The 9,424-nt window shown below is 49.0% G+C and overlaps 1 protein-coding gene across 1 annotated transcript in view; it reads left to right on the plus strand.

The window, feature by feature from the left end:
• CDH5 (cadherin 5) overlaps positions 1 to 7,916 on the plus strand; it is a 37,645-nt gene extending 29,729 nt beyond the window's left edge. The window contains exons 10-12 of the mRNA XM_059904670.1: positions 157 to 265; positions 2,337 to 2,582; positions 4,671 to 7,916. Of these exons, the coding sequence (XP_059760653.1) occupies positions 157 to 265; positions 2,337 to 2,582; positions 4,671 to 5,185 (870 nt within the window). The 3' untranslated portion in view covers positions 5,186 to 7,916. The remainder of the gene's footprint in view (positions 1 to 156; positions 266 to 2,336; positions 2,583 to 4,670) is intronic.
• Positions 7,917 to 9,424: the final 1,508 nt, after the last annotated feature.

Consider the following 9,424-nt stretch of genomic DNA (forward strand, 5'->3'; position numbering starts at 1 on the left):
TGGTGGTAGAAAGAGTGGCTCTGTGGAGACCATTTAGGTTAGTGTTACAGGTGAGAGAAAGCCACGGTCAGGTCTAAACCCAAAGTCCCTCCCCATCACTGAAACCCCGGCCAACCCAACACCGCTAATGACCGTCCCGCATCTTCCACCCTCTAGCTGGTCGTGCAGATCTCGGCAATAGACAAGGATATAACGCCACGAGATGTGAAGTTCAAGTTTTCCCTGAGCACTGAGGACAGCAACTTCACCCTCACGGATAATCACGGTGCGCCTCAAGGCAGTCAGCCTGGCTCTTGGGGGGCTCGGGGACGGGGTTGAGTCTTAAAGTGCCAGGGTCAAGGACCAAGCCAGTGAACTGGGGGCAGGCCCTCACTGGGGCTTTCAAGTAACAGGATGTTTTGTACAATTCCCACCACATACCTAACTGGTCTGTGCAATGGTCAGAGCCACCCTGGCCACACTGCTAAGTCCACCTGGCCTGCCCTTCCCCATAAGATGCTCAGGTTACTGAGGAGCACAGAATAGATATGCAGTGTAGACAGCCTGGTTCACAAACTAGCCAAAGACTCCTTCCCATGGGACCCCTGTGCTCAGCACAACTGCAAATTGCTCTGTGACATGGAACTTTGAGGTTGCTTCCAAAGAGGCAAAACTGGACATTTGAAACCCGAAATGCCAAGGACACAGTGTTTTAATTCGGCTACAATGACTACTTACCACCAGGTGTCCTCAGGACAGGATGTGGTCCACCAATCACAGCCTAGAGAGTCCTGTGATGTCAGCAGCGGCCAATCAGAGTTTCTCATGAGTATGTGCTTCCGAGAGTGACAATGCTGAGTTGACTGAATTCCAGCCAAAAGCAGACAGGCTTCCATGGCTTCTGCACCTTCCTCAGAAAAAACACAGAAAATCCCCGTTGGGTCTAAATAGAACAATCCTTCACCCAGAATGGGGTGGAATCCCTGCCCATCCCTAACTGGCAACACTGTGGTTGGTGAGGATCCCTGTATAGAAACAGCCATTGCCACCTTTGAGGAAGGTGAGGGAGTGGGGTCCCTGAGAGTGAGGGGCAGACCCAGGGGATGAGCCACAGACTCGTCGTCCTTAAGGAGCCTCCTATGGGATGGGGATGGTGGCTATGATGCGCGGACAGTCCATGACAGACCATTCAACATTCCGCTGTCTTTAGTAGTAAATAATACGGAAAAAACACCTGTCACCCCATCCCCAGTGCCCACCTCAATCCTGCCTCAGAGGAGGTCTGTAGTGGAGAAGAAAGCTTAAGCACCACCCCAACGACACCCCATATGTGACCAGGAGACTAGCTTGTTGATCTCAGATTCACTTAGAACATGAATGTCCTGCTACAATATTAAATGAGTATAGTGAGAAATCTCTAATTTCCCTCATAGAGTGTCAGTGGCCATATTGTTATTATTTTCAATTATAATAGACATGGCTACTTACTAATGAAATGTAATTGGCTTCCATTTGAAATCTAAAAGATGGCCTCCTTTGCTTTTGGCTTCCTGAGTGTGCCAACCCCGCATGGCTAGGTAAACCCTGGAACGGGGAGTCCCTGGACCCTCTGACCATCATAATCTCCTAGGAGCCAACAAAGGGCAGATTATCCAGCCACTGAATCAGAAATGCGGGAGAGGGGAGGGGGAAAAGGAAGGAGGAGTGGAGGGGGGCGGTTCTGAAAAACCAGCATGTTTAAAAATCTCCCTGGGGAATTCTGTACATGGATTGATTGGAGCTGAGAGGGAGAGCCAATATTTGGGCCAAAGCGCATTCTCAATTCCAGCCTGACCAGGGAATCCTCAATTACATATGCAATCATCCCCTCAGTGCCCCAGGGAACTGTGCATTGTTTTTACTTTCTAATGGATTTTCAGGGATAGCAAAAACAGCCTTAGAAGTTAGCCCGATGCTAAAAGACTTTTTAAGACTTTATTTCCCCGATTGCTCATCAAAGCTTGAAACGATGCGTTAATTAGCTGAGAGTCACCTTTTATTGAAGTAGGGTTAGGGGTCAGGCATATCATTTGCCCACAGAAACAGAAAGCAAGGGTTCTACATTCTGGCCAAGTCCTTCTCAGAGGCTAGGTCGAAGCAGCTGCCCAAAACATCCCCTCTCTGGAGGAACAGACCTGTGTTCAAATGGCTAAAACCTGAGGCAGGGGGTGCAAAGGGCAGAGGCACAGCCCAGGCAGCACGTGGGCTGGTGCAGGTACCAAGGGCTTCCTGGAGGTGGCAGGCCACACCGTCAGTGTGGATGAGAGGATGGGCACTCCAGGCAGCAGAGCCTGACTCCGAGGCCTTGGTGTTTCCAGATAACACGGCCAACATCACAGTCAAGTACGGGTATTTTGACCGAGAGCGCGCCAAGGTCCACCACCTGCCCGTGCTCATCTCGGACAACGGGAGGCCAAGCCTCACAGGCACCAGCATGCTGGATGTGACCGTGTGCAAGTGCAACGAACGCGGCGAGTTCACCTTGTGTGAGGAGGTGGCCGCCCAGGTGGGCGTCAGCATCCAGGCGCTGGTTGCTATCTTCCTCTGCATCCTCACCATCACAGGTCAGTGCCCAGGAGGATGGGAGGGGACATTGAGGGGGCTGCACAGGAGAAGGAAGAGGCCAGGGGTCCAGGCCCAACCCTGCCTCCAGACCCTAGTGCAGCCCTGTGCTACGTGTAAGCTCCACCTCCTTGGGTGCCTAACCGTGGGGATGGCGGGGGGTGGGGGGGGGGGGAAGAAGGGGGACTCAAGGCTCCTTCCCCAGTTTAAAATACTTTATATATAACATTCACTCATTCAACTGACATATTTTGAGCACTTACTGTGTGCCAGGCACTGTTCTAGGCATTTATTTATATAAAACCTCTTTTGAGGGAATTCCCTGGCGGTCCAATGGTTAGGACTCTTCGCTCTCACTGCAAAGGGGCCAGGTTCAATCCCTGGTCAGGGAACTAAGATCCCACAAGTCGCACCTGTTTTGAAAAAGGAGGATCCAGTTCTTCTTTTGGAGAGAAATGGAAAGTTTAAAATTTCTAGTTTAGATTATTGCCAGTGGTTTTCTTTCTATTTTTAGGATTTCTCCAGCCTTGATATCTCTTTTCTTCTTGTTTGGGCCTCAGAAACTTTAGGAGCATTTTAGGCCTTGCCTTAGTTTGGGTTCCCCAGGAAGCAGACCCTGGGACCAGGATTGGGGTGCACATGGTTTATTTGAGAGGCACTCTCAGGGAGCCCCAGAAGGAAGAGTGACACTGGAAAGGTAGGCAGCCCGTCAAGGGCAAGTTGTCACACAAGTTGCCACCACGGGACACTGCAGCTTCTTCTCACTGGAGACTGGGTGGCGGCACTCACAGCCCATGTTTTTCCAGCGATGCCCACCAGCTGATGGTGGGGCTCCTCCCAGAGGTGTTAAGTTCTCCTGCGTTTCACCTGGGGCAGGGGCTGGCCCTCCAGAGGAAGCCCTTGGGTGCTTAGAGGTCACCCTGTGCACTACAATGACAGGACCGGGGGACACAGTGAGGGACCCACATTATCTGCTCCAGGCCTTTCCTGCCAGTGGCTTCCCTGAGAGGCCCCCTGGCAGTGCCCCCCCTTCTGGGGCTTCTGTGGCAAAGAGTCCAGACCCAGATTTTCCTCTCAATAAAAATTAATAGTAATGATATCCTGGCATCACCACCACACACAGAACTGCACTTAACCTCATCGCCACCTTATCAAATAGAAACAGAACAGAGGAGTCATCACTTCCATTTTACAGGCAAGGAAACAGAGGCTCAGAGAGGCCATCCTGGCTTTTCTTAGGTATGGAACAGTTTGTTAGGTAACTCGAGGCTAGAAGGACAGCGTCTAGGGGTGCTCTGAGCCTACTTCTAGGGGCTCTCTGCCCCACATGGTCCACCCCTCCTGGGGGCTGGCAACCGTCATGCAGTCACACACCTCAGAGCTTCGAGCAGGGCCAACATCACACCGCTGCCTGATCGTGGGACTCTGGGCACGTCACTCAGCTTCTCTGAGCTCGCTTTGCTCATGTAAAATGGGATATTAATACCTACTTTGAGTAAAAGAACAGGAAAATGTGCCAATACCATGCCAGCATGTATACAGTAGGTGCTCAAGAGTAGCTGCTGCTACTGCAACGGGTGCCATGTCTACCAGCACCACCATGACCCATCATCATCATCATCATCATGGCGCAGAATCTTTGCACTCCAAATTCCAACTCCATCCCTTTCCCCATTTCTGCCCCAACCTCTGGCCTCCTGGCCTTTGGACAAGGCACAGAAGGATTTGCCACAGTGGTTAAGAGGAGGGAGGAACTGAGGATGCCGGTAGATGGGCAGGAGAGTGGCAGGAGAGAATGAACTTGAGGGAGGCCCATTCTGTTGCTCTCCCCCTACCCCTACTGCGGCCAGGACACCAACAAGGATGGATCCTGGGTCGGGGTGGGGTGGAGATGACTCGAGTGGGAGCGAGGTGGACCCACCAGGTGTCTAGACCAAACCAAAACTTCTGCGTTGGCCCAGCTGCCACTGGGAGCTGGGCTGGCCCAGGGATTCCCAGGGAGGAGGGCAGGGTGCAGGTGAACCTCGGGGAGTGGGTGTCCGCCGCTCTGCTGGGCCATGGCTGACCAGCTCTGGCTCGCTCGTTCGCAGTGATCACCCTCCTCATCATCCTGCGGCGGCGGCTCCGGAAGCAGGCCCGCGCCCACGGCAAGAGCGTGCCAGAGATCCACGAGCAGCTGGTCACCTACGACGAGGAGGGCGGTGGCGAGATGGACACCACCAGCTACGACGTGTCGGTGCTCAACTCGGTGCGCCACGGTGGGACCAAGCCCCCGCGGCCGGCGCTGGACACGCGGCCGTCCCTCTACGCACAGGTGCAGAAGCCGCCGCGGCACGCGCCCGGGGCACACGGGCCTGGGGAGATGGCCGCGATGATCGAGGTGAAGAAGGACGAGGCGGACCACGACGGCGGCGGCCCACCCTACGACACGCTGCACATCTACGGCTACGAGGGCGCCGAGTCCATCGCCGAGTCCCTCAGCTCCCTGGGCACCGATTCATCTGACTCGGACATCGATTATGACTTTCTCAATGACTGGGGACCCAGGTTCAAGATGCTGGCCGAGCTGTATGGCTCGGACCCTCGGGAGGAGCTGGTGTATTAGGGGACCGCGGGCCTCTGGGCCTGGGGACCCAAACCACTGCAGCTCAGGCTAGTCGGACACGGGCACTGAGCCCTCCAATCGTAGCACTCATGTCCCAGCCTAACAGCCCTTCCTCATGGGTCCCAGAGACCTCACCAGCTTGGATGGCAAAATCCAAGTCCCTGACATGTCCAGGAACATATTTCAGTGATGGTTACTCCCAAAACACTGGAAAACACCAGGCTGGTGTTCTGTCTGGGCTGAGACATCCACATAACCCTGTCACCTGCGACTACGGGTCCAACTCAAAGACTTTCTCTGGCTTCTCAAAGCAGATTATGCTCAACTGCCAGGGGGAGGTCTTCCCCTGAGGTCCCTGAACCCCTGGGGGGGGGTGTCCTGGTGCCTGTCACCTGGAGGCAAGGGGCTGGATGGCATGACTGTGGGGCCAGACTCTCTGTAGCCCAGTCCCACACGAGACTGGGACCGCCCACCAGGCCTGCCCTGCTTTAGCTTCCTCACACCCTCCCAAGACCCCCAGCATTCCGCAGCCTCTCCCCAGGCCTGTCAAAAGGGAGGAAGGGCCTCTTGACATCCCCCAACCCTGGGTCTTGAGGTGACCTCACTGGCCTGCCATGCCTGTAACTATGCTGTACTGTGTACTGAAAATTCATCCAAGGTCAGGGAAATGGCTCGTTGAACTTTAAAGCAACTGTGAATTCATCCTGGAGGGACAGTGGAGACCAAACGAGACCACAGATCATAGGGTGAGGGCCACCTCCGTACCCACTCCCTCCAGAGAGGGCCAGGAGTCGCTGTGACCCCAATTTGAGACTCATGACACCCCTCCAGTTTTGCCTGGGAAGCGGGGCAGATGTTCCCGGAGCAGAAGACCTCTCCCCGCCTCGCCCGGTCACTCATTCATGCTGTCTCTTTCTTTTTTCTTTCTCTCCATCTACTCTTGATCTCTTGACTTAGAGGCACTTAAGGTGTGACCCACATCAACTCTGGCCAAAGTCCAAACCCAAACATGACTGCGCAACACAGCTGTGCCATTTGCCTTTACACCTTGTTGTTGCCACATCTCAGGGAACCCCAGCAGGGCCCCATCCCTACAGAAGGCAAGGCCCCTGCTCAGGCCCAGTGGTCACCTGTTCCTCTTCCACTTTCAGCCACATATGGAACTTTCCACTGCAAACACACCTTGGGGAAGTGGCATCACTCGATGGGGGTGTGGGGAAGGAGGCAAACTCTCTGACTCACCATTTGTCATGGACCAAGGTTCCTGCTCTGGGCAAGGCCCCTCAATTCAGGGGATTGTAGATAACACTGACTTTTTATTTTTAACCAATAACGAGTTTTTCATATTTTTTTTTTTTTTACTAATAATACTTATACATTTCTAGCTCTCACAAACATATAGAATAAGGGTTTTTGCATAATAAGCAGGTTGCTATTTAGGTTAACAATTTTAATTCAGGGTTTTTAGTTGGATAAACAAATTCCTGTAACCTTCTATTTCCTATCATTGTAGTAATTGCTCTAGTGATAATGACTATATATATATTGGCTACACTGGTGCATGGGACATACTGTATTTTTTTATAACTAAATAAAGAAAAATCTTGAAATACTTCTCTTTCTAGAGCTGAGCGAGCTCATGTGAAACACAAGCACATACACCACCACCATCATCAGAGGAACCCAGGGTGCAAGGCGACATTTGCAGTCAGGATTTCAGAAGCACACTGCAGGAAAGTGATTGCAGCAGAGAATAACAAGGGACACCTAGTCCATCCCGGTCTCCTCTCAGAGCCCCATGCCTTCCCTCAGCCTCTGTACATGGCCCCCAATCCCACCCCGACTCTACACAGCAGGCAGGGCCTCTGGAAGCTGGAGCTGCCACACCTTTTCCAACTGACAAATGAACCAGACGAGTGATATACATCAGCAGTGAGGGAGGAAATCAATCTAATTAGCTGGTTGACAACAGTGATTGAGCAGCTGGCACTTTAGTGGGGTGTGTGGACCCCAACATTGGGGTCTGCCTGGAAAACCTCACAATCAAAAATGAGAACAGGAAGCCTCTTTGCCAGACTTAGGACTTGAATTGGGTAGGTGGGAGATGAAGCTCACTTCAGCAAGGCCCCTGCTCCTTGATTTCCTGCAGGATTTCCTGGGCAGTGTGTCTCCCAGGGATGATATTTTGCAAACTGTGCTCTGGATAAACACTACTTCCTGGAGCTCTCAGGGGGCAATTTGTCTTAATTCCAATTTTGCTCTAATTTCACTAGCATTTCTTTTTTGATCCATTGGTTATTTGAAATGTATTGTTTAATTTCCAAACATCTGTGAATTTTCCAAATTTCCTTCCATTATTGATTTCTAATTTCATTCCATTGTGGTCAGAGAGCATAAATTTTATGATTTAAATCCTTGTAAATTTACTGATACTAGTTTTATACCCTAACATATGTTTTATCCTGAAGAATGTTCCATGTGCACTAGAGAGGAATATGTATTCTACTGTTGTGATGGAGTGTTCTATAGTGGTATGTTAGTGTTGTTCAAGACTTTTATTTCCACACTGATCTTCTGTCTAGTTAGTCTATCAATTATTGAAAGTCTAATGCTAAAATCTCCAGCTATTACTGTTGAATTGTATATTTCTCCCTTCAACTCTTGTCAGATTTTGCTTCATATATTTTGAGTCTCTGTTGTTACGGGCATATAATCTTATAATTGTTATACCTTCTTGATGGATTGACCCTTTTAGCATTATAAAATGTACCTCTTTACATCTAGTCATAATTTTTATCTTAAAGTCTATTTTGTCTGATATTAGTATAGTCACTCCAGCTCTCTTTTGGTTACTGTTTACATGGTATATCTTTTTCTTTCCTTCTCTTTTCAGCCTATTTGTGTCTTTTAATATAAAGCGTGTCTTCTGTGAACAAAATATAGTTGGATCAGGGCAGTTTATCCATTCTACCAATCTCTATTTGATTGAAAGGTTTAATCCTTTTACATTTAATTACCAACAAGGTAGGGTTTATGTCTGTCATTTTCCTATTTGTATTCTCTGTCTTATGTCTTTTTTGTTCCTCTATTACCCCATTATTGCCGTTTTTATGTTAAATAGATATTTTATAGTGTACCATTTTAATTCTCTTGACGTTTCTTTTACTATATTTTGTTTTTTTCTTAATGGTTCTCCTAAGGATTATACTTAAAATCTTAACTTATAACAATCCAGTTAGAATTTGTACCAACTTAAGTAGTGTACAAAACTTTGCCCCTAATAGATCCACTCCCTCCCCCCTCCTTTGTGCTATCACTGTTGTACATATTACATTTTTATACATCGTATGCCCATCAACATAGATTTATAATTATTGCTTTATACAGTTGTCTTTTAAATCATATAGGAGGGAAAAAAGAGTTACAAACTACATATATACTGCTTTTTTTTTTATAAATGTATTTATTTTATTTATTTTTGGCTGCATTGGGTCTTCGTTGCTGCGTGTGTGCTTTCTCTAGTTGCAGTGAGTTGGGGCTCTTCTTCATTGCAGTGTGCGGGCTTCTCTTGTTGCGGAGCATGGGCTCTAGGCGCGCAGGCTTCAGTAGTTGTGGCTCGCGGGCTCTAGAGCACGGGCTCAGTAGTTGTGGTGCACGGGCTTAGTTGCTCCATGGCATGTGGGATCTTCCCAGACCAGGGCTCAAACCCGTGTCCCCTGCATTGGCAGGCAGATTCTTAACCACTGCACCACCAGGGAAGCCCTATACTGTCTTTTATATTTATCTATACAGTTACCTTTATCGCTGATCTTTATTTCTTCATGTGGATTCAAGTTACTGTCTATTTACTTTCATTTCAGCCTGAATGATCCCTTTAGTATATTTTGTAGGGAAGGTCTGCTAGTGAGGAATCTATTTTATCTGGGAAGTCTTGATTTCACCTTTATTTTTTGCAGGATAGTTTTGCTAGATATGGAATTACTGGTTGATAGGCTTTTTCTTTCAGCCCTTTGAATGTCATCCCACTGCCTTCTGGCCTCCCTGGCTTCTGATGAGAAATTGAGTGTTAATCTTATTGAGGAAACGTTTTATGTGATAAGCTGTTTCTCTCTTGCTGCTTTCAATATTCCCTCTGTCTGTGACTTTCAACAGTCTCATTATGATGTGTCTAGAGTTGATCTTAGGAGTTCATTGAACTTTTTAGATGTATAGATTAATATTTTTATCAAATTTGGGAAG

Source organism: Balaenoptera ricei, chromosome 19 (assembly GCF_028023285.1).
Source record: "Balaenoptera ricei isolate mBalRic1 chromosome 19, mBalRic1.hap2, whole genome shotgun sequence".
NCBI lineage: Eukaryota > Metazoa > Chordata > Mammalia > Artiodactyla > Balaenopteridae > Balaenoptera > Balaenoptera ricei.